Here is a 26,654-nt window from a genome sequence, read left to right on the forward strand (position 1 = left end):
TCAAATTAATGTGTGTTGAAGGATCATTGTTTGCTCACTGTATTCCCCTCCGCAAGATGCACTAGACTCTGAGGCTCTCACGGATCTTATTGCACAACTCCTACGACCATTCCTCCGCCTGGGAGACTTCAGTGCTCATCGTGTCCTGTGGGGCTCGACAATACTTGCTCTTGGGGTCAGGTTTTGGAGGGCCTCATGTCTCAACATGGGTACTCGGACACATTTCTCCACCACTACTGGGTCATTCTCAGCCATCAACCTCTCTTTTTGTTTTCCCACCCACACTGACTCTGTTTGGTGGGAGGTCATTGACGACCTTCATTCCAGTGACCACTTCCCAGTCTGCCTTCACCTATTAAATGGCTCACCACCTGAAGTTAAGCCCCCAAAATTGGTGGTCAGCAGGGCTAACTGGACACTTTTCAGCCAGCTGGCTGTGTTCGAACACTGTGACAGCGTCCCAGGATGGGTGGACCACATCACACGAGTGATCCATTGTGCCATTGACCTCTCCAACCCACAGTCCTCAGGCCATCTTAGGAAACAACCAGTACCTTGATGGAGTGCAGTTCCATGATCTGGGAAAGGCATGCGGCTCTTCGACATTTTAAATGCCGACTGACAGCGGACAACCTTAGGGCCTTTCAGGTCATGAGGGCCAAGGCTCGACGTGTCACTTGGGAGAGTAAAAAAAGGCCAAGCGTTCCTGGACTCCATCAATCATTCCACTTCTTCTATAAAAGTTTGGGAAGCTGTCCAGAGGATTTCTGGTAAACGCAACCATTTACCAGTAGCAGCAGTGCTGAAACAGGGGTGCCTCCAAACAACACCCAGAGACATTGCTCAGAAGCTGGCCGAACATTTTGCACAAACTACTGCCAACGCAGGCCAGGATCCAGCTTTCTGTCACTATCATGCGACTGTAGAGAGGAAAAAGTTGAACTTCAGTTCCAACAGTTCTGAGGCCTACATGTCCCCTTTCTGCATGTGGGAGCTTGAATCAGCACTGAGATCTGTGACACTGCACCTGGTCCCGACCAAATCCGGTATGCATGCTTCACCATTTGCCAGTGGCATCAAAGGAAATCCTTCTTGAATGTTTTAATCTAATATGGCAGACAGGCAACTTCCCCAACTCGTGGAGGTAGGCAATTCTGATCCCTCTCCTCAAACCAGGAAGGGGCTGCACATGTCCCAGTAGTCATCGAAGTATCACCTTAATGAGCTGTGTAAGATAGACCCTGGTGTGAATGGTTAACCATCATCTGGTCTGGTTGTTTGAGACCAGGCAACTCCTTAGCTGCTCTCAGTGTGGATTCTGAAGATTTTGGTCCACTATTGGCAATCTGACCCTGCTAGAGGCAGCTATTTGCAGGTTTTCCCCCACAAGCATCACCGTATTGGCATATTCTTCAATATAAGTAAGGAATACGATACTAGAATGATATTTTCACTCTGCAGTGGAGTGTGCACTGATATGAAACTTCCTGGCAGATTAAAACTGTGTGCCAGACTGAGACTCGAACTCAGGACCTTTGCCTTTTGCGGGCAAGTGCTCTACCATCTGAGCTACCCAAGCATGACTCATGCCCCGTCCTCACAGCTTTACTTCTGCCAGTAGCTCATCTCCTACCTTCCAAACTTCACAGGAGAGCTCCTGTGAAGTTTGGAAGGTAGGAGAATTTACCGTCTTCGATGCAGAATTGTATGCAATCTTGTGAGCACTGGTGCAGATGAGACGTTCTCGCAGTGTTGTATTTCTCATCTACTCAGATTCTCTGAGCTCCCTTTACTCTCTCCAGTGTTTGTACCCAGCAGATACAGTAACCCAGAAATCCAGGATGCCCTTGTACAACTACATTGACTGGGGAAGGAGGTGTCTTTCTGCTGGGTGCCTGGGCATATTGGAACTACGGGGAATGAAAAGGCAGATCGAGCAGCCGAGGAGGCATGTCGTGATCCTCTGGTATTTCGGTGTACTATCCGTCTGCATGCTATCACTTTGCTGTTGAGGTACAAAGTCATGCGTCAACGGAGAGATGAGTGGCTGGCTCCGTATCATCATGCCCACAACTCAGCCGTGGAGCACTTTGTTTCACCTATGTTGGTGGGACGAGGTCCTTCTTATTCGTCTTCGCGTAGGCCACTGCCCCATAAAATATGGATTCGTACTCCGGTGAGAGGATCCTCTAATGTGTGGTACTTGTGGCTTGCAGATCATGGTGTGCTACATTTTATTGGACTGCATTTTATTTTGCCAACCAGCGGACTGTGACAAATTTGCCAGCGGATCTGCTGTGTATTTTATATAATGATCAAATGAATGTGGTTAGGGTTTTATAGTTTTGTGAATTGTCCAATGTTTTTAACAAGATTTTAGGGAGATGTTCTTAATGTGTCAAAGGGTGGCTGGCTCACCCTAGTTTTTTGTAAGTGATCATCCAATTACATTTCCCTGTGCTTTTCGTTTAGTTCTTCTGTGTTTTGTTTTCTCCATGTGTTACATGTCTTAATTAGCTCTCTTATCTCCTAATTGGTTTTAGTGCATGTGATACCAGGTGACTATGTGGTCATTTCAAGTGCATGCGTGTACAACACTTTTAGTTCATCTTCACATTCGTTTGTTTCCATAAGTGAAAGGGTGCTGATGACCTTGCCATTGGGTGCGCGCGTGCGCGCGCGCCCTCACACACACACACACACACACACACACACACACACACACATACACCAATGGTGTGTATGTGTTCGAAATTACGTTGCCATCCAGCTGTGTCTTCTGGGTGCTTCACTTTTTTTGTCAGGCAGTGCCTAGTACCAATGTTTCTTAGGTGTACCATTGTTCTGTGTTTGACTTGCTCCCTTTCAGACTGTACCCCTATTTGGGTTTCTCTTATAGCCTCTAACCAAAAAAGCTGACCAATTCATTCCATACAGCTCCCACAATGTGTGTAGCAGCCTCCTCATTCCATTATTTTCAGTGTTTTGAAATGTTTCTGAGGACTGAGCTTGCAGTAAGTCTGACAGACATGTTTGTGCTTGGTTTCTGGAAAGATTTCTTTACATATAAAGATATTACTAATCAGTTTGGAAAGTCCTCAGCAGAGTATAAATAATGAAAGGAATAAAGATGATCACTTGCCGTATAGTAGAGGCACTGAGGTGGTAATAGGTGTAGAAACAATGTTGAAAATGTAATTGGGCCATATTTTTTCCTTAAAAAATGTTTTGAATGTATTTAAACAAGAACAGTAATAGAAATTCCTGGGTGGAACAATCCATAAAAATAAGGGAAAGACAACCACTCACATATAGTGGACTGATATATGTGGTGCATAGGTATAGGTAACAGAAAATGGTATTTACGTTATCTTTTGTGCTCTTGTCCTTTTTCTAGTAAAACTACACATGTTTGCACACACAGACACCCAGTCAATCATACACACAAGGCAAGGATGGGTATCAGAGTAGTGTGAGGCATGTCTTTCAACAGATGATTCAACATCTGCACAAGAAGATGAAATGAGTTCAGAGGCTAGAACAATTAAGAGATTTAGAGACAGGCATAGGGTAGAGGTGAAGGTATGGGATAGAGCAAGGTGAAGATGAGGAGGGAATCAGGGAAGGATGGAGGGTGGAAAAGGAAGGACAGGTGAAAGAGGAGGGAGGGAGGGAGAGAGAGAGAGAGAGTGTACCCACAATTGGGGGGGGGGGGACTGGTGAGAGAAGGCAGTACACAATGTGAATGGGGAAGGACTGGTGGGGATAGGAGAGCATAAGAGAGAAGGGAGAAAGTAAGCTGCAGCAGTGGGAACAGTTTAGCAGAGGATTGGGCCAGCGGTATTTCAAGAGTGCACCATCTTCTTTAAGACAGTTCACACAGTGCAGCTCAGAGAAACTTGTGCTGGCAGAGTGTATCCATATGTCCCACAAATAAAGCATGTTTGGCAATTGGATGGTCAAGTTTGTGGGTAGCCATAGTTTGGCGGCAGCCATTCATACAAGCAGACAGTTAGTTAAAAGTCACACCGTCATAGAATGCTGTACAGTAATTGTGGCATAACTGATACATAACATGGCTACTTTCACACTCAGTCCTGTTTTTTATTGGGTAGGAAATGCCTGTGACTGGACAGTGGTAGGAGGTGGTGGGTGGGTGTATGGGGCAGGTCTTGCACTTAGGCTGACCACAAGGGAATGATCCATGGGGTGCAGTATTGGACTAGGGATGAACAAGGATGTTCTTTAGGTTGAATGGGTGACAGAACTCTATTTTGTGTGATGTGGATAAGATTTTGTTGTTGGTATCCCTCATCTCAGGGCAAGACAAGAGGTTGTTGAAACCCTAATGAAGGATGTAGTTGAGCTATACACAGCCAGTGTGATACCAGGTGATCAGAGGAGTGCTGGTCAGTGGCCAGTTAACACGTTTACGAGTGTCTAAGGAGGAGGTGGCATGGGAGATCTGTTAATGAATGACCTGTATAGGATATTGTCTATCAGTAAAAGCTCTGGAATGTTATTGGTATGTTTCAAAAACTCATGATTTCCTCTGCAGATGCAGGTAGCAAGGCAGTAATGAAGAGACGTTTTGGCATGGGATGGGTGACAGCTGTCAAAATGAAGATACGGTTGGTGGTTGGTATGCTTAGTATGACTGTAGGTATTTGTGGAGCCATCTGAGAGGTGGAGTTCAACTTCTAGGAAGGTGGCTCGTTGAGCTGAGAATGACCTGTTGTAGCGGATTTAGGAGTAGATGTAGAGACTTTGGAGGACAGTGCAAAGGTTGTCCTTGCCATGAGTCCAGATCATGAAAATGTCATCAGTGATAACTGGATAGGAGGGATTTCTCCAGCTATGCCATAAATAAGTTGGTGTAGGACAGTGTTATGAAAGTGTCTATGACAGTACGACAGATTTGTTTACAGATTTGCCCTTTGAAAGTAAAGTAATTGTGGGTCAGGATGTGATTCACTGTGAGGATTAAGAAGGGGGGTATTTCACCTGCCTCGTATACCTTGGTTCCCCCAATAATTCTGAGATAATGTAATCTACTCCATGTGCCTTGTTTGGACTTACGTCTTTCAGGACTCTGTCAAATTCTTCTTGGTGTATCATTTCTTTGACACATCTTCCGTGTTACAGTACTTTTTAGTTTGTTTCCTTTGTAAAGTATTTCTGCATTTTCTCTCTATCTTTTAGCTTTCCCTTCTGTGCTTAGTAAGGCTTGTGACCTGAGCCCCTTCGTATTTATGAAGCTGCTTTACCATTTTGCACTTTCTGTTAATCTCATTTTTGGTGCTCCATTTGCTGAATTTTTATGTTTACTCTTTTTGTCAGTTGAATTCAATACCTCATGTGTTACTGAAGAATTTTTACTGGGTTGTATCTTTTTTCATGTTTGATTCTCTGCTGCCTTTATTGTTCCATCTCGCTAAGCTTCCAAGTTGTCTTCTGCTGTGTTCCTTTCTCACATATCAGTCAATAGTTGCATAATGCTCCCTTTGAAAATTTTGACGACAGCTGGTTCTTCCAATTTATGCAGGTTCTACCTCCTTAATTGCTTACTATTGTACTATTTAATTGGCTGTAATCAGAATTTATAACCACTTAATTATGGTCAGAGTCCACATCTATCCCTTTAAATGTCATTTCCTTTAGTCCTTGTTCTTCTACTATTTTTCCTTCTTTTCTGTTTTCAGCTGTTGAATTCTAGTCCGTCACAATCCAGTTTTAATCCTCTTTGTGTGTGTGTGTGTGTGTGTGTGTGTGTGTGTGTGTGTGTGTGTGTTTTGCCTATGACAATGTGTTAACAATGTTATTCATAGTCGTTGGAGTTCCTATGTTCTTATTCATTATGATTACTTTTTTGTTACCCGTATTTGTTTTCTTTATCGAACCTCACACTATCCATTCCCCCAAATACTCCTCAAACCTACCCAGTGAAGGGATATGACATTCCATGCTCCAACCTTGTGATGCCAGCATCCTCCTCAGTAGTAACACTTGATAACACACAATTATCAGTGAAATTTTAAGCGTTGTAGTTTTTGTGGCATGGAATCTCATTAACTGGAGTAGAATTGTCTTCAGTGATGAGTCCTGCTTTGAACTGAGCCCTGATAGCCAGCGAAGACATGTTTGGAGGGGCTCCAGACAGTGGTGGGAAAACAACCTGACTGGTGCCCACCATCCGGCTCAACAACTGGGAGTGGTAGTCTGGGGTGCCATTTCTTTCCATAGCAGTACTCCTTTGGTTCCATCTGCAGCACCTTTATAACAGAGAGGTATCTCGGTGATATTATACACTCTATTTTGTTGCCCTTCATGGCAAACCATACTGGGCTTACATTTCAGCAGGATAAGGTCTGTCCACACACAGCAGGAGTTTCTGCTGACAACTCTATCAATCAATGCCAAGCAGAATTGCTACTTGCGTAAAGGCCAGACGTGGACCAACACAGTATTAACTTCTTTATTTTATGAAGCTCCTTCTCTTGCACAAATCATCCATTTTTATTTAATTTCTATTTTATTTTATTTATTTTGAATTTGTAATCATTTGTTTGTCTTAACATGCACATCGTATTTACTGATTTCCCTTCTATTCAGATAATTTCTTTGTGGTACATCCTTTTTCTTTCTTCTTAAGAGTGTATATGCCATTTTATTCGAAAACTTTGTTGTTGATTCAACTTAATGTGAATATTAACTTTTTATTATAGAGCAGTTTGTTGACAGTAGTTTTATTTTCCAGTATGAGCTACAATTCGAGTGCCTTTGTTAAAGTTTTGCTTCTACACCAACACAGTCCGTTAATTTCTGTTTTCAAAGAGGATGTTCTCAACACAATTTGTAGGAACACTCACACCATAGTTATCAGAATGAAGTGGCTCCACTCCTGTAGTCCTTCAGAAAGTTTTGTTTCATTTGATAACCTTTTTGCAATTTTAAAGAGAAATCATATGGGCTTAGATGGGCTTTACTTGCTGATGATTCACAGGTGCACTGAGATTCAATTGATGGCCTGGGAAATGATTACCAAGGCATTTGTAGACAGGAAGTGTGAAAGAAAAGACAACTACATTTTGTTTACTCAAGTTGTTATATACACAGTATTAAATTATATCAAATTATTATGCTCTTTTCATACTACCCTGAATAGAGGTCTGAGCAACATTTTTTGTATGTTTCACGCTGTGAAACTCTTTGAGATTAGAGTGATTTCATGTTTTTTAAGCAGCCACCCTTAGAACTTGTGTCCACTAATAACAGTTGTGCAGTTTCATTATCCCAATCACGACACTTTTTGTCTAAATGACATCAAAAAGCTTTGGCAGCTTACTGATGTGTCATAGTGTGAAATCGGTTCCCGTAATACAACAGATGAAATACAATTAGTAGTCAGTCTATTGATAAGATAAAGCTTCATAATTAATTTGTAGTTTGTTTGGCAGGTACAGTTCTGCTGCACATTGAAATCCTGTGTTGCTGTACCATAGCATGTTGCACAGAGGAGCCAAAGTAAAATCGTGCTTTTAATTTTTAGCAGTAGTGGAAATGTTGCAGCTGTATCACACCAATCCAGATGACTTCTGTAGCTATCTAGAGTGGCCTAACACACAGCTGCAACATTTCCACTGCTGCTGAAAATTAATTGCTGAATAAACTCCAGTTTACCAACAAGCTTTGATATTTTGTTTTACCTTCTCTAGCAGTGTGATATGGGGTAATGACAGTGATTTCAGTGTGCGCCAGTACTGCAGACAAACAAACAAAAAATATTTAACTTTATTTTTCTGTGATCGCCCCATGTATTCTCATCGAGTTGAAATATGTCAGAGTGATTTTTAAAAAAATATTTAACTACTTTTTATCTATCTTGTATATTGGATACTATATGTCCACAGTAGAAATTAATTCAGATGTTTTCCCTTACATATGATTGTTTCTCTTTCAGATGCTGTTGTTTATGTTGTTCCTGTCAACTACAGATATCTTCTGAAGAGTGATGCAAAAATGTTTATTTGGAAAGAAAAAGAATATGTTGAAGGTGGAATACAGTTACTTGATGAGGAATGGGATTCTGTCTAGTCTCATTGTTAATCTTACTAAATCAGATGTAGTGTGGACATTGAAGGGCCATGTAGTGACTTATATCACATAACTTAATTTCCTGAGCTAGTCATGTGGACTGATGAAGCCAGAGCTATAGAATTGGTTTTACTGATGTAGTTTATTAACACATTATATTTTTGTTTCACCAAAGAGCTGTTGCTTGCCATATTTACCAAAGAATACAGTTGTAGTGATTGTTAATGCAGCACACCATTTGTTCCTTCACTTTGATTTTATATATATAAAGGCTTTTTTGTAGTTACATAACATATTTTAGTTGTCTGGAAAACTTTTCCAGCAACTCTTTTGTTAGGGAAAATACATTGATTTCATTTGAGTGTGAAGGGGAGAGCTTTAAGTAACTGAGCCACACTAGTTAATGCTGGATTCAACTCTTGCTGCTGCTGCTGCTGCCGCCACCGCCGCCTCACTTTACATGAGTGTCCATGTGTAACTCAGAGATTCTGTCATTACAGACTGACTACCAAAGTAACCGAAGTGCCATTTGGCATATTGTCTTGCCAATCTGTCTCTTACTGAGATGCAGAGTGTAAATTTCTAATGTGGATATTGTATAAATCAGATGAGACTAAAATTTTAAACACCATGTGCCTTCTATTTATGATATTTTTCTTGATCTGCAGTTGACTTAGCAACCAAGCTTTAGATAAAATAGAGGGGCAGATTTTTGAGTTTTGACCCTTTTGTGATTTAGAGAAGGAATAGAATTCTCTTGTGCTGTAGCATTGTAATAGACAACTAACACATCATGAAGAAAGAAAAAGAAAAATCAAAAGATAAGAAAGAGGAGGACAAGAAAGTAAACAAATGTCAGTACTGCAATAAGAGCTTTGCTGCAGTGAGTGACCTCACAAAGCATCTGAGAATCCACACTGGTGAGAAGCCATATGAGTGTGCTGACTGTGGTGCTCGTTTTACTCAGGGTGGGATCTTAAAAAACCACATTGTGGCCAGACATACTGCACCTGAGCCGTTCACCTGCCAGTATTGTAAACGGACATTTCCCATTAAAGAACGATTGAGACTACATATGCGTACACATACTGGCGAACGACCATACGCATGTCCAGATTGTCCACGGCGCTTTGCTCGTGGTGGGCAACTTCGACAGCATAGAATAACCCATTCGGGTAAAAAACCATACCAGTGCCAAAAGTGCCCAAAACGCTTCACTTCCACAACAAACCTAAGTATGCATATGAAGAGGCACGAAGGGATCCGTGATCAAGTATGTGATATTTGTGGCCAGGCTTTTTTCCGGCGTGAAAGTCTGAAGAAACACGTTGCTTGCATTCATGGTGATGTCCATGCTTTTCGCTGTGATATATGTGGAAAAGAACTGAAAGGCCACATTGTTCAGCACTTACGCACCCACATGAGTGAGAAGCCATATGCTTGTAAGATCTGTGGAGCGGCATTTGCACAACGCTCACAGTTACAGGTTGGTGCTGTTTGTAGAAATTACTTACTTATTGATCTTAATGAAACTGACATTAAGAATATGTTTGTATTGTTGCAACACATATAGTGAGCATTTTTGTCTAATGAACATGACAGAAAGCCTTAGACTGAAGTTAAGGCTACTGTTTATATGTTGTGTATTAATTATAGTTTCCTTTGGTTTTAATTTAAAAGCAGTGCTTCTATGTTCTGTAAAATATTATTTGTCTTCAGTGAGTGGTCCTTTTACGATGACCTTTCCAAAACTGTCTTGTAACTAGTCATCATTCGAATATCAGATAAACGCTTTGTCAGCCATTAGTTGACAGTATGAAATTGTCCTGAGCATTCAGCCATATTAGCTGGTTAAATGTTGATAAGTATCTGGCAGAGTTCTCTTCACATATTGTCATTATGACAGTAGTTTGTCCACCTCTACCTGAGTGATCAGTGCATCTGACTGCCACATAGCAGATGCAGTTTGTTATTGGTAGTGCCAGGGATTTTTCTGTAGTTAGAGGGCTGTAATGAGGTGCATTCAATGTCACGAGGCCAGCTAAGGGGCTACTAGAATAAGTAGCGGCACCTAGGTCGGGAAAGCTGAAAACAGCAAGGAGAGCAGTGTGCTGACCCCATTACTCTGCATACCACATCCAAACAATGCCATTAGGCAGAGGATGACTTGGCAGCTGATCAGCATTGCATTGTCCTGTGAGCCTGTCACAGAGTTTCCTTTTCTTTACAACTGCTATGTGGATATTGTGATCTACTATCGAGACTGAAAACGAAAAATATATGCCCCTAGTATTCCCAGCGATGTAGCACAGAATCATTCAATCTCTGGCTAAATTATTTTATATTGTGTAGGTCCTGTGACATACATCACTCAGTTTGCCACAAAACTTGTCTGTGAATAAGATGACATAAGCATGCACAGTTCTGAAGGAAAAATGCTGGGATATGGAAAAACAACAACAGCCTTTGTTAATGGAGTGCATACACAGGGATGTCATTATAGATAATATTGACTTAGTAACCCACCACCGAGTTCTTTTCAGGCCAGATGTTTTGGACAGCCTTGTTCTGCAAAAGTTGTTCACAGTTGAAGTTTCATTTGTTTGTAAGTTTGTTCTCAGCTTTCTCTCAGCAGATATAACTGGAACTGGAGTTTGCCATTTGCTTCCCAGAACAACATCCTCATAAGATTTCCATATCATGTTGTCCAATACATTGTACCGTGGATGTGCCACTTGCACTTCAGTTTTGCACACATTACCCTCCATACTGACGGCATTATCTGCAGTTCTAAATTTGATGTCTTCTTTGGTGATGTTATATTTTCTGAGATACATTCTACAACAGTAGAGGACCAGGAGATGACTTAATTTAATATTTTTTAAGAAGTTCATTAATATTGTCCATTTAGCTAGTTCTTGTACTCTTCATATATATAGTGCCCTTTTTGGTTGCATGTTTCCAGGATTATGTAACATTCTTTTGTCTGTGCCTTTAAACCTCTGTGATGTTGGATGTTGTGCAAAGTCACACTCATAGCTGTGTCTTGAAACTAAGTACTCTCGGTGATGCCTGGCATGAGGCAAATTATGTGACACACTGCTCTGCAGATTTAATTGGAAACATTTATTGGTGGAGCCAGAATAATTCTCTGCCCCACTACTCAAGTAAAATCAGTCAAAATAAGAATCTCCAATGTCACCTTGACCCTAAAGACAGGGTTGTTCTTCTCACAACTCTTTAAGTCCATAATTAAAAGCCTTGTGTGTAACTGCTTTCAGGAAAGATTCAAAGATCTGACCACTGGACCGGAATTTGTTCACCACTAACAGTTCAACACACTGCTTTCAACTGGCTCCTAGCATTGTGTGTCGGTTACCTCCACAACAACAAAAACAGGATATAGCTCAAAGTCAAAAGGGAAAGAGTGACACAAAAACACCAAACTTAAATTTCCATGGAAATTAATATAATTTACTGTCCTCAATGAAAACCTCCCCAAGTCCACCTCGTTCACCAAACACCGTTGTCCAGCTAGCTGCTTGGCTCCACAACCTAATTCAAGGCCTCTGCCTATTGAGTGCCTATATGTTTGCTAAATAGCAACACTTGCCTAGAAAACTAGACTAGTTCAATCTGAAATCCACTCCCATGCATAGAAAGACTTTTAAATCTCTCATTGTAAGAAATAACTTTATCAATCACAAAGTATCATCTCTGCACAACTTCTGAAGTACATTGCAAGGACACAATCACTGCCTCAGAGAGCACACAACATCCACACCACACTATGTCCGATGGCAGATCCCTTGATTTTGGTTGCTCCCAGAATTAGCCATGAAGTTACTTAGAGTTCAGGCCTTCCAACTAATCCAAATCAGGAGCAGAATATAGGATCATTGCTCATTTCATGCCACCACTAATAGAGCTCCTATAAGGTCCTGTTTCGCGGCAGAACTTCCTGAACTTTCTCTGCTCAGGATGTCAGAAAACACCAGCTTTCTTGGGGAATTTACTCGCCCTTAAAGTCAGCTTAGTCGGTTCCAGCTGCTGCCCATTTAGGAGGATTGGGGAAAGACTGACCCAATGTCTCCACGCCAAAGAAAAAATCCCTGTCCCCGTGCAACCAGAAACCGACAGAGGTGACAGTAATAATGGACAAGACTAGCACACTTGCTTTTGATCTTTACAAGTAACTGTAGTTATTTCTTCTGAACCCTTGCAGGTGTAGCTAGATTTATGGATGATTTTTTTAAGTCTCATGCGGGTCTTCAACTATCATCGAAGCCCCAAAATTATTGTACTTTTGATATAGGTTGTGATTACTGAGTGCTTGTGAATACAGATGAATTATTATGACTGGTTCTAAAACATTCTTCAGAAAACTGAAATGAACAATTTAAGGAAAGATAAGTTGCTACGTACCATAAAGAAGACACATTAAGTTGCAGACAGGCACAATAGAAGACACTTACACAAAGATTTAGGCCACAGCCTTCATCAGCAACAGAAAAATGCACACCATTCGCACACACACGCACCCACAAACACACACACACACACACACACACACACACACACACACACACACACACACACACAAGCAAGCACACCTCATGCACACCTCACCACCAACTGTGGCAGCTCAGGCCAGAAGATAACTTTCATGTGGGATGGATGCATCAATCTGGAGGGTTTGGGAAGGGGAACGTACAGTATGTACAGGTGGGTGGAGAGAGGAATGCTGTCCGGCATGATATGCACAGCTAGAGTGCCAACAGGCACAGTGTCAGGAGGTTTTGGGGGAGGGAGATGGCGAGAAAAGGAGCAAAAAAGGAGAGAAGCAGCTGTGATGGCTCATCCGCACCTCTGTCCACATAAAACCCACCAATCACCAACAGTATCTGCACTTTGACAGCTGTTGTCCCTTTCACACCAAAAACTCCCTCCCATACAGCCTGTCCAACCAGGGATGGTGTATCTACAGTTACAAGAACTCCTTTGGCCAATATGCTGTGGGTCTCACCAAGGTCTTCGCAGGCAATCACTGTCCCCCAGAACTAGTCCACAAACAGGCCTCCTGTGTCTTTTCCCCTCATACCGTCAATCCTCATACCACCCCTTCATTACCCAGTACCACCCCAGAATGGAACAACTGAAATGTGTCCTTCACCAGGGCTTTGACTACCTACATTGTGCCTTTGAATGAGGGACATCCTACCAATAATCCTTCCCACCCCTCCAAAAGTGGAGCTCTGTTACCCGCCCAACCTCCAAGACATCCTAGTCCATCCCTATACCCCTTGCCACAAGGATTGTATCCCTGTGGAAGACCCAGGTGCAAGACCTGCCCAATCCACACACTCAGCACTTCATATTCCAGTCCTGTCACAAGTTTATCCTACGCCATCAGGGGCCGAGCCACCTGTGGAAGCAGCCACATGATTTATTACCTCTGCTGTAATCATTTCACAGCTTTTTATATTGATGTGACTACCAACCAGCTGTCAACCAGGATGAACGGGCACTGTCAAACTGTGGCAAGAGCAAAGTAGACCATCCGGTGCCACAACATGCAGCTGGACACAACACACTTGATTTCAGTGGCTGCTTCACTACCTGAACCATTCTGGATCCTTCCCGCCGCCATCAGTTTTTCGGAAATAAGCATATGAGACTTATAATTACAACACATTCTCCACTCCCGTGATTATTTTGGCCTCAACCAGTGGTAACATACTGCCCCCTACCCTCCCTCCATCAGTTTCCACCCCTCTGTCCTGTCATTCCCTCCCATTCTCGTCTTCCACCTCTTTGTTTGCCACCCTATGCCAATGCACCCATGCACCTTTCCCTGGCTTCTCTCCTTTTTTGCTCCTTTTCCCCCCACCCCTCTGCTCCACAACCTCCTGACACTGCTCCCTTCCCCTTCCCCACCCCCTCCAGATTGCTACTTCAATTCCACATGATTATTGTATTCTGGCTGTGCTGCCAGAGGCGTCTTTTATTGTGCCTTTCGGCAACTTATCGTGTCTTCTTTATGGTAAGTTACAATCAATCTTTTCCTGAATTGTTGATATCCCTACAAGAAGTTTCCCTTTTTAAAACTGAATTAAAAGTACTCATTGTGAATTTAATAGTATTAGATTTAAATTCAATGGAGGAAATCTTTGACAAGACAAAGGTACAACATGAAAACCACAAGGTCACCTTAGGCAGGATATACTGATTTAGTGTAGTTGATCATCTCCATTGGAGAACGGTAGCCTGCATTGCTGCAAAAGGAGGACATAAAAGGCACTAGCATTGACATCTCAAGCACTCTGTCGATTGTACTCAGATGCGTAGGGCACCCTCGGTGTGACCGTTTGTTGTGTATGTCCTCAAGAGAGTGTCAATAAAATTTCGCTCTGCCAGGTTGATGAACTCTTGGTGTTTATTTCTCATTTTCCAGTAGTGTGTGAGTGTAATGACAGGTACAAATATTTGTCAACAATTTGCCAACGAATTATTGAATGCCTGACTGCTGATGCTATACATATTAAAATGTACATAAAAATAATTTTGATGGCAACATTTTACTGTTTCCAAAGTTTCGGCACCTTACTGACCATTTTAATGTGCACACAGAGGAGGAACATCTCGCTCATATTTTCCATGTGTGTGCACAAATAAAGGACTGTATGAAAGAGATCAAAAGGGCAACATAGCAGCTGTCTACAGGAGCTGCAAAATCCCATTGCAGTTCTTGGTGGACTTTTTGAACGTCTTTTATGGGGAAATGTATACAATAAAACAAAACGTGAGATTTGAATATTTCATTGACTATCACCTGCACTTGTCTTGTTCCCCATTATTTTCATTAGTTTCCTCAGGAACTGTGTTAGCAACAGGACATAAGTTCATGTGACTTTTTATTCAGAATCACTATAACTATCACCCCATCAACTCACGTTCCTTTGCTCCTGACTCACTGATGTACACAGAAGTAAAATGATTTGTTATTTCTGATTGTAATAAATTAGCAGGTGAAAAATCGATTAGGATCTTTATTTGCATCCTTCCCATAATAAATGCTGTGGAATTTTAGGATGCAGCTTATTTAGCAGTATTGTCTGCTAGAGAGAGAGAGATATTTCACATGAAGATATCTGCAATATGTATGGTGAATAGATGTTCGTGAGTTGAATGAGGAAGTGGACAGCCTGGTTCTTGTGCTGTAAAAGATGATTTGCTGTGACACCGGGTGGATATTTATTTCAGCCACCATTGTTCTGCCAATATAAAATAGGAAACTGCTCCCATCTGATTCAATGCAAAACATCAGATTGGCCACATAAGAATAAACAGTCAGATACTGGTAAACCGGTTGAAAGTTAGAATTCATCACATGTTATTACAAACTAAAAATTATTGTAGAAGATAAATGTCTTAAAGAAAAGTGTGTGTGTGTGTGGGGGGGGGGGGGGGGGGGCACGCGTAAGACAGAGAGAGAGAGAGAGAGAGAGAGAGAGATAGAGATTGGTTTTTGGAAAGGGGGGGCAGGTGGTGTAGAGGGAGATATCAAAGCTTGATGATGATGATTGTAATAATTATGAACATATTTGTTTAGTTCATAAAAGACTCAAGATTAGGGCTAATTAGTCAAATTAGTTGTGGGGACTTTCATGTTCACATTTATATAATAATTATACATTTATCTCCCCCCTCACCAAACAGGCCCAGTCACCAGCAAAACATGCAGACAAATTCCAGAATGAATCTATCAGTGACCAGCAGTGTGTGTATCAAACTAGGACTTGGACCTAGACTCTTTACTTTTGTGTACAATTTGTACTATCTTCTCATGACTTGCAACCCACACTCACAATTACTGTAGAATTTTCAAAGTAGGAGAGATATACATGGTAAAAACTGTGAATGTGGAACATGTGTTATGCCTTGACAGCCACAGATGGAAAAAACTTGAATTGAGTACTGTTCTGACATACAGTTTTCGTTTGGCAGAAAGATGTGCTTTCACATCAGTGATGTTTTAAATAATTATGAGTTTGTAATTGTAGATTGATGCTACTTGTGCAATAGAAGGAAACACAAAAAATTACCTTTTTACAGCTTGTTCTTATTGTATGGCTTAATTTTCCTTTATTACATATTGTTTGAACCTTTAATGTAGAAACAGTGTATTCTGGCTGTAATTTATTGGTACATGTAATTTCTACAAGTGGTCACCAGAAGATTTTTAATTATTGCTTATTCTCTTTCAACATTGCAGTTGCTCTCATTGTCGTCTCAAGTGTCATTAAGTTTGGAGAAACATAAGTACCGGTATTCATTCACACTTCATTGTCGCCTTCCCTGATATACTACAGAAGGGCCTTTTACTCCTTTTTTATTTGCTGAGATATGCAGGTCTTATCTAAGAATTTTATTTTCAGCAGTCATAGAGTTATTCGGAGTTGTGCTGGCTGTGATTCTTTGATTTCTCCACAACTGTCAAGTGAGCAGTAGCGATATCATCACAGTTCATCATTATTAGGAAATGGCATCCCGTCATGTGAGTAACATGATCAGTAAGAGCTCACACCAACTTAGTATTTCCATGGACATGGGTATGGTTCTCTAATTGTGATGCTCTGGTGGATCATCAAATATAGTGTTGTTATTTCTAAATGGTGGAGGTCAGCTTAGAAAATTCTTTAGTCACACTTTGGTCTTTAGAAGTGGATCATCACAGCATCTTTTAGCATGGTATCTGTTTCAGCTTGGTCTTCATGTAGATAATTTTTCTTACAGTTTGTAAATCGGGTTTGTGCTTCTTCAGCTATTACTGAGACTGAACTCCAATTAATTTTTCATATAATCACCTCAATCGGTTTCTCACTTAGCATATTTGCATGTTAACAGCACAAATTAACATTGGGAATCAGGTCCTGCTTAGTCCTGTTCTCCCAAATACCGATATGCACATTCACTAAAAGAACAATATTTGAATATATCATGGTGAAGGTTTAACATACAACATTTTTAAAAATATTTTTTGAGTGACATATTTATGTTGGGCATTTGTGTGACAAAATATCTAGTTTACAGGACACATAATCATAAGTGTGATGTATCCGTGGTAAGTAAGAAAGCAAAAGTAGTGTTAATTATTTTGAATAATTACCAAATATGTTTTAGGAGTTATACATTGGTGTGAAGGTGTAATTAAATTTTGTGTCACTAATTATGGATGTCTGTCAGTGACATATCACATATAATTTGTCTGTTGCTTTGATTAACATCAACTTCCTCCATATTTGCTAGCAAATACTTATAATTTGTCTTTATTAGCATTCTGAAAACCAAAAGATTACTAGCTTTTTTTTTATTTCCTTGATTTAACTTACAGGAAATATTAGGCAGTGTTTAGTATGGCAGTGATTATCCTTTACTTTTTTCCAATCACTTAACCAAGTTTCCAGATGAGAAATGTACAATTTTATGTGGAGTCTGAGCCACGGTGATTCTACACTTTTTTTACACACTGGAAATTCTGATACAGATAGAGGCTCTACTGTGAAGATCTTTTAAGATTAATGAACTCAAGTGGCTTCCTCACTCCAGGCAGGTGCTTAGTCATGTATGTTATTTTTAGGGCAAATGAATTGAATATATCAGTACACTTGGCAATATTTGATTTAATAATTTATAAGACTGAAGCAGTTCTCTTCAGTGCCAATGCTTTAGCTGCTTTTGAAGAGCAGCAGAGTGCTGATTTGGATGTATTCATACACTGACAGAAATCAGCTGTATGGTAGTTCGAATTACTTTCACCAGGCTGTATAAAAAAAAAAAGAAACTGATCAGAAAAGTCATTTTAAAAGAGGTTAATCACTGAACATTATTGTGCAGTTCATTTGAGCATAGATTTAAACATTAATTTTAACGTAAGTTCTGAACAAAACAAATTGACAGCCCAAGATGCATCCAGATTGCTTACTTAAGAAAGGACATACATTCAACGTATAGAGGCTGCCAGCATGCCTTCATTGGTAAACTTTATAGACAGAATGAAAAATACCTAAGTGTATAGTATATGCATGGAACATATGAAGCAGAGGCTGTGTTACTTTGAGTCGGTGCTGTTTTGTGTAAATAGTAAGTAGTAGAACAGAACTATATGTAACAAAGAACTTCCACAGAAATTCCACAATTTCTCAAAGACTGTTGATTTCAGAGACACGGGTATGCATGATTAATGTAACTAATCACTGCGCCATGTGAAAGACCTAGGTTATGTCTCATATATAATCTTGGGTGCCATGAAAACTCATATTATTCCTCTTTTCTGCTCAGTACCTTAATAACTTGCTATTGTTCTCCCATAATTTGTGCTTCAAAGTGAAAAATTCTGAAAGTCAGAGGCTGTTTAACATAAACTCTCAAGAGGTGATGTATTTATCTGACGAGACAAGAAACAAAAATCCACAGAAGTGAAATTGAACCTGATGACAAGATTGTTTGGGAAAGACTCAGTCTCAAGGAATCGGCAGTGGACACAACTGGGCTCTTCTGCCCCCATGACTCACCCGTAGATGTAACTGGAAACTTAAAAGAAACCCTCAGCACATTAGTACATATGTTCCTCAATCATACTGTCACTGTTGCAGGAGACTTTAACAGTCCAACAAACAATTGAGATAATTGCAGTTTTGTAAGTTGAGGTTGTGACAAGATACGTACAAAATAATACTAAATGCTTTCTCTGCAAATCACATGGAACAAATATTTCAGAAGCCTAGTTCTGATGGAAATATATTAGATATAATGGCAATAAATAGACCCAATCTCGTGGAGGGTGTCATATTGAAACTGGTATCAGTGACCATTAGGCAGTTGCAGTAACAATGATTAATAAAATACAAGTGGCTGCTAAAACAAGTAAAAAGCTTTACATGTTCAGTAAGCTAGAGAAACAGACAGTTGTTTCGTATCTTGAAGAGGAACTCAAAATGTGTACCTCTGGGCTGGAGCATATAGTAGAGCTTTGGCTCAAGTTTAAAAGAATAGTTAATCATCCACTGGATAGGTGTGTACCTAATAAAACAGTTAATGATGGGATAGAAGGTCCTTGGTATACAGTCACTGTAAAGAAACTTATGTTAGCTGTAAAACAAAGCATACAGTTATAGATAATGAAATGATCAATGGTGTGTGTTTGACTGTCAAGATGGCAGTGCATGAAGCCTTCAGTGACTACTGTAGCAAAATCTTACCAAAATATCTATCACAAAACCCAAAGAATTCAGCTCTTATGAAAATTATTTCATTGGCACCAAAGTTTGTGTCAAGATGCTCATTGTTAACATGGGAACTGATATTGAGGGTAGCCAAGAAAAAGAACACTGCTGAACTCTGTTTTCAGGTATACCTTTACAAAGGAAGGTACGGAAGTGCTGCCTCATTTTAACTGGTGCACCACTACAAAGATGAGTGATATTAGTGTCAGTAAAGTTGAGAAACAATTAAAACAGTTAAAATTAAACAAGACTCCATGGCATGACAGAGTCTGTCAGATTCTGTACTGAATTTGCTGCTGAATTATCTCCCATTTTTAACTATAATTCACTGTAGGTCCTTCAAATGAAAATATGTGCCCAGTGATTAGAAGAAAGTGCAGGTCACACCCACAAACAAAAAGCCTAACAGAAAACAGTGCAGTCATTGCTGTAATGTGGACACAGAATGATTTATCTGATTTCCAGAAGGGAATGGTCATAGGCTTCCAGGCCAAGGGTGGAAGCATTTCCAAAATGGCTGGGTTTGTAAACTGTTTGCACATCACTGTGGTTAAAGTATATCATGTGTGGCAAAATGGCATTATCCAAAACTGTCACCAAGGCAAGTGTGGTGCACCACAGGTGATAGATGACAGAGGAGAACGATGACTGTGGAGATGTATACAGGTGAACTGAATTGCAGCTGTTGAGAAACTGACCACCCGGATGAACCAAGGGGCTACCAACATTGTCTCCTCAATGACCATTCAGTGAACATTGCTGCATGTGAGCCTCCTCAGCAGGTGCCCGATTCATGCAACCATGCTTGACTGCTGTTCATTGGTAACAAAGACTCTAATTCGTGTGCCAGTATTGCAACTGGTCATCCACTGTGTTGTGACAGGTGGTGTTTTCAGATAAATCACATTTTATGCCCCATCAGGCAGATGGCCATAAGCATGTATAGTGTGAAACGTCTGAACAAAAACAAGGAAGGAACATTATGGTTCTGGATAATGTAGCCGTGACATTCCCTAGGTGATCTTTTCATTCTGGAAGGCACTGTGGACCAACTGTTTTTCCTCGGCACAATGGCATTGACCAACAGGACAGTGGAATGTGTCGCACAGCTCGCAGTTTTCGTACGTGGTCCAAAGAGTGCCACCAGGCTCCCCAGGTTGAAACCCGACCAAGAATCTGAGGGACCACCTCGATCAGTGTGTTCACGCCACGGATCCTCAACTGAGACTCAGCTGGCCACAGCACTGGAGTCAGCATGGCTCCATATCCCTGTGAGTACCTTCCAGTCATTGACTCTCTTACTGCTTGTCTCCCAGTTTTCCAAACTACAAAAGGTGGTTATTCAGGCTTTTGGCAGGGGGCTACATTAGTGTGACTGGACAGTGTATTTAAGTTCATAATGACTGAAACTGCTAACATTGTATAATAATTTGAATTTTATCATGATGATTATCATTATTTTGTTACTGCCACAGTCAAGGAGTTGATGGTTGTGAAAGGCACTTTTCTTCTGTATGGAACTGCACGATATGTTAGTATTTACTAATCTACTATATCAAATCCATCCTACAGTAATAATGGCGTTTTACTTTCTCTTTTTACAAGGTTCATGAACGTATTCACAGTGGAGAAAAACCTTACAAATGCAAAGTGTGCAAAAAAGGCTTTGCTCACTCTTCTGCTCTCAAGATGCATGTTCGAGGCCATACAGGTGAGAAACCGTTCAAGTGCCTGCTCTGCCCTTCTGCCTCATTTGTTCAGTTGCCTCATCTCAAGAAGCACATGTTGTGCATCCATAAAACATCAAAACCTTACATGTGTATTCGCTGCCGAGAATTTTTCAAGAAGAAAGATGAACTAGAAGCTCACGAGCAGAACTGCAAAGGAGAGGTAGTCGATAATACAAAAAATTTTGTCGGGTCTTCTGACACGGGAAAAGAAAACGAAGAAGATAAAGGGAAGTCTCTTGTACCTCCCATGCCTGTTGCTAAGATGAGAATGTTACTGGCAATACTTCTGAAGAAGATTTCAACTCCAGAAAGGCTGGAGCAACTAAGATTTGGCAAGCGTCTTGTAGATGATGTGCTTTGTGAATCTATAGAGATGTCTGGTAGAAAACCATGTTCTGAGAAAGACATTGATGAAGGTGAAAGACTGAAAAAGAATGTTGAGATATTATTGGAATGGACAGTACCAAAAACATATATGGACAGGTTTCGGAAAGAGGGTAGATCTGCAGAGGCACTTTTAGAAGAACTCACATCGTAATGTACTTTGTTGCACAGAGAGTATTCTATTGGAATTTAGGTCTAGTAATGACACTGTTATAATGTTTTAAGAGATTTATTTTTCAAACACTAAAGAAGGAGCTTAAATGATCTTTTTGTAATACCAAAGGATATTTCATTATTTTTTATTTATTATTTTTGTATTCATAAAATTATAGAATACTGAATAAACAGATAATTATTCTTGACTTGCATAGTCTGTACATTAACACACAACTCAGAATTACTGTGGTAAACCACACGTGATGATAATATAAGGCACTCTGTGTACACTCAAAAAGACTGCTTCAGTTTTCTTTGTTGCAGCTACAGTTAAGATACATTAATTGCACGAAGAAAAAAAATGTATGTTTGTGTGGCTCAGAGCCATTGGTGCCTAACTTACATTTATATGTAAATGGAATATTAGCTCCAAAGTTTCAGTCTTGTAGAAAAATCAACACAAGATATAACAAACCTGTCTTTCATTTATTGTGAATATGAAGGGATTACAAATATTTAAATATTTTTTCAAGGTACTAGTAAAAATATTTTAATCAATTTTAATCATAATTCCAAATGTTTGCCATGTATTGTTGTACAAAACTTCTTGAATAATGTGTTTTGAAGTAATTGGTCACAACACTCTGTAGAAAAACAAAACCCATGTATCCAGCTCCATCATTGTAATAAACTTGGCATCCAGTATCAGTCATTTTCTCTCTTTAGGTTGTTATAACAATCGTGGTGCACTGGAGGCACATACTGCGAAAGATCCACAAGATACTCTTCCTTTTCTTCTGTAATAGCTCTGCTACTACACCTTTTGAGTAGTAGTTCTGTTGGCAGTGCAGTTTTTCTCATTGCCAACAAGTATCTTCTGCTGGGTGATCAAATGTAGATTGAACGGAGTATTAAATATTTGCGAAAGTACTTACAATAATACAGAAATAGTTTTCTCAGCTTAAATTTATAAAGATTTTATATAATGGACAGATTCATTGTAGGTCTGAATATGTCGAGCATGGATCTTTATTATGATGATAAAATTTGTATGCAGGGAATTTCTTTATGAAATTACCAGTAGTAAGTTCTTTTTCGGTACTTGGCTTGTTATACGGCACATGTTTACCTCATTTGTCAACAGGAGGAACAACTTTATTAATTTTCCCATTTCAGTAGGAGTTTCCATCAATAGTGCAGAGTGTGAAGAACTTCTTACAACCAGTGTGATCGTCCCCCTTTCCATCTTGCAGTAAGTTAGATCTTGTCATATTGTGATGAGATGGATTTCCTTCTGTATAAATTATTCTGACCCATTACAAAGACAGTTTTCGTTGCTCACTCCATTTTGCTGTGGCTGGCAAATATTTTCTCCCAGTTTTCTTACGGTATTTTGATAAAATTTTTAGGGCAGCCTCAGAGTTCTACTGAACATGACTCAGTTTTTATTAGTAGCTCATCAGTTGTTAGTCTATACTCATCTTCATACTGACACTCCTTTACTTCAACTACTTTTTCTGGCTGAGGAAATTTGCAGCTAGTTTGTACCTGTTTTTTAAGGATGAATTATGTATTCCTGTAATGAACTGCTCTTAAGTGTCAGAGTCGTCATTATTGCTACAAAACAGATGCCAGACATGACTAACTAATTTATTAAATTTATTTGGTTGCATGATAAATTGATAATTACTTACATGTGTGATTTTCAGATCTCAAACTTTCTTGTACCATTTGCTAAGTTTAGACATGGTTTCTCTTGGGTTCTGTCACCTCTTTGATGGAATATCCAACTAGAGTCGTTGTTCTGTTACCGAATATCGTTCATTTTCCATTAAGGTTTAGCTCTTTAGTGTATGAATTAAGCATCTTTGTTGTACTTAGAGAGAGAGTTCTGTTTAGTCTCAGAATTGCTTCATGATAGCACCTCACAATGTCTTCGGAGATATTGCTAGCACTATCAGAACATGTGTATCATCATTAGGATTTCACAATGATTTTGAAAAGTTTAATGTTATTGGTTTTGTACCTGTTGTGTTGAGCCATGTAAAAATTAAGCTACTTTGGAAAAAAACTACAGAGTCAAATTGAGTCCTTTTCCAGTTAACCATGTGTCTACATTTGTCGATGATTTGTTCACAATTTCAATATGCAGATTGTGAATGTAAAATAAAATTTTTAAGACACACATTTTTTTGCCGATATTAGCCCTTTACACAAAGGGTTATTAGTGCAGGGTGTGGCAGCATTCATAGCAGGGTATTAAAAACATACCAACTGGCAGTAACTGTAATTTACTTATTACCTCTTATGTCAATTAATTGTTAAAGGTATACCATTTACTAATGTGTAAGTCATTGTCCATTGCATGGATTACTTTTTGAGTATGACTCCTGTCAAATGATGCCCCCTCTGCAGGACACCTTCATCCAAGTGGCATTGGAAGCTTTCTATAACTCTGTGTAACGTATTCCCTAGGACATTACTGACAGCAGTTCTGATGCGATCCTTCAACTCAGGAATGGTGGCACAATGTGTCCAGAACACTTCTTGCTTCTTTTAGCCCCAAAGGAAAAAGTCTGCACATGAAAGGTCAGGTGAGCGAGGCAGCCAGGAAATGTCACCAAAATGGGAAATTACTCTACCGGGAAATGTCTGTCACAAGAAGTCCATGCAAATTTTGGCCGTATGTGTTGTTGCTCCATCTTGTTGAAACCTTAATTGTTCCACATCCTCATCGACCATACCTAATTGGGGAAGACCGAAGTCTTGCAGCATCTTTAGGTAGCGTTCACTGGTGACAGTTACAGCCACACCACTGTCATCCTCAAAGAAGTAAGGGCCAATAATCCCAAAGGAAGCAACTCCACACCACACTGTGACACAAGAAAGGTGCAAGGGCTTGATGTGCAGTTCATGCGAGTTTACATCACTCCAATAAAGCATATTCTGTTTGTTCACTGAACCACATAACTTGAAATGAGCTTCATCTGATATCAGGATGGTGTTCAAAATTTGTGGATTTTGGCGAAGGAAATCGTACATGATTAGGCAGAATGTTTCACGTGAAACCCAGTCATGAGGTCTAATTTCCTGAACAAGCTGCAGCTTATATGGGTGAAAAGGAGATCTTTGTGCAATATTCTCCTGAATGAACGATCGGACATATGCACAGCTTGCGCTTGACGATCAGCAGATATTTTTGGGCTATGCAATAGTGCAGCATGAACATTTTCCATGGCTTCTGGAGTCCACACAGTTCATTCACTTCTACTTGGTTTACCATTGCAAACAGAACCTGCTGTTCGAAATGCACGTACCCACCTCACAATGGTCCGTCTATCTGGCACTTTCCCACGACATCCCAAGTTGAAATGTTGCCGAAATAGACACTGGGTAACAATAACAGAGTCGTTATTCTTGAAATAACTTTTAACACCAAAGGCACGATGCTGTACATTCCACCGCTCCATATCACTGTCACACTCGAAATGGCAGTTCATTAATATGCGAATGTGGCACGAGCTGGTGTGCATTCCTGCAGTACATCATTGTACTACACTAGTCAAATTACGCTATGAACACTACCACACCCTTTATTATTATTAATAATAATAATAATGATGATAATGATAATAGTAATAACATTTAAATAATAATTATTAAAATCAGTCAACTCATGTAAATTAATTCGTGGTGAGTCATGTTATTGATTTGCGTAGTGTGAAATTTATAAAAAGTAAAACCCTTGAATCACCCCCTTTAATATTGTCAGAGAGAGAACCATAGAAAAAATTGGTAAAATTGATGGATTTAACTTTGTTTGTTAACAGTTATGCAAATTGTGATGGAAGCCAATAGTATGGGCATGGGCAATAATTGAGAACCTTAAAGAAATAGTCATGGGGAACTACTTCAACACCCATTTACTGTTTGCAGAAGACAACTTTTGTGTGTGACATAAACAGCAAATGTTGTTTTTTGTAAGAAGAAAGTTTAAAATAGTGTATGGAGAAAACAGTTTCAAGATGGGGAGACTGGTTCTCATTTTAAGTTGGCTTTAAAAACATTGGACAGTTATTCTGAACTACGGTACAATACTGCAAGACGTGAATGATTTGTCACACAGTGTTTTTTTGGCTTCCCTTTAAAATATTTTACACTTGATTTTCAGCAAGTTGTATGCTTTTGTGACTGGTTATAGATTAGGCCATATGTCCATCTCAGTATGATTAGCTTGAGCAATAGAAACAGATGGATGGACGTAGTAAAGCTACATCCATTTTTAACAACTGAAATACAGAACCCAGTTTCTGTCTTCTTCAGTACCCTCAATCCTTAACCTTGTTGGCAGCAACATGGAAGTCACGTGGACTATCTTGAACATCTGAAATAAACGGGTTCTTACTGGAGAGGAAAATGCACCAACTTGAATTGTCCCAAGCTTTCTTTTAGAACTACTTCTATCTAGATGGGTTATGAAATTTAACTTTGGTGGCAGTGTTGGTGTTTCTTTCTTATTGTTAAGAGGAAACTATTGTCATGATGTCTTAAAGTCATAGTGTCGAGAACTACATTCAGTGTTCAGACGTAACATTCCAGACTACATAGTTTTGAAAATGTGTTGTAGGCTGGCAGACCATAAAGTGTGTAATTTCATTGTATCGTTGATAGTTGGATGTAAGCTGTTGTTCCATAGACAAATTGTTGTACAGCAGCTGGCCTTTATACCATGTTGTTGTTGTTGTTGTTGTTGGTGGTGGTGGTGGTGGTGGTGGTGGTGGTGGTCTTCAGTCCAAAGACTGGTTTTGTTTTTTGAAAACATATTCAGCTATCTTAAAAGTGGTTAAAATTAAAATTTAAAACAGCCTTGATCGCAATCTTGTTAAAATAGTTATTGGAGTGAGTGACCGGTTTCGACTCTAAGAAAGAGCAGTTACACGAGTGTTGATGGAACTCATCTAGCAGTGTCCATCCACCGCTCTGAAGTCTGAAGATGACTCTTTCA

At 39.9% G+C, this 26,654-nt stretch overlaps 1 protein-coding gene across 3 annotated transcripts in view; it reads left to right on the plus strand.

Annotated features, from left to right (window-relative positions):
- The window catches only part of LOC126473254 (zinc finger protein 501-like), a 54,276-nt gene extending 32,421 nt beyond the window's left edge, over window positions 1-21,855 (plus strand). For all 3 annotated transcript variants that reach the window (XM_050100183.1, XM_050100181.1, XM_050100184.1), the window contains 2 exons: window positions 7,961-9,580; window positions 20,985-21,855. In XM_050100183.1, the coding sequence (XP_049956140.1) occupies window positions 8,888-9,580; window positions 20,985-21,647 (1,356 nt within the window). In that variant the 5' untranslated portion in view covers window positions 7,961-8,887 and the 3' untranslated portion in view covers window positions 21,648-21,855. The remainder of the gene's footprint in view (window positions 1-7,960; window positions 9,581-20,984) is intronic.
- Window positions 21,856-26,654: the final 4,799 nt, after the last annotated feature.

The sequence above is a fragment of the Schistocerca serialis genome, chromosome 4, assembly GCF_023864345.2.
Source record: "Schistocerca serialis cubense isolate TAMUIC-IGC-003099 chromosome 4, iqSchSeri2.2, whole genome shotgun sequence".
In the NCBI taxonomy this organism is placed as follows: Eukaryota; Metazoa; Arthropoda; class Insecta; order Orthoptera; family Acrididae; genus Schistocerca; species Schistocerca serialis.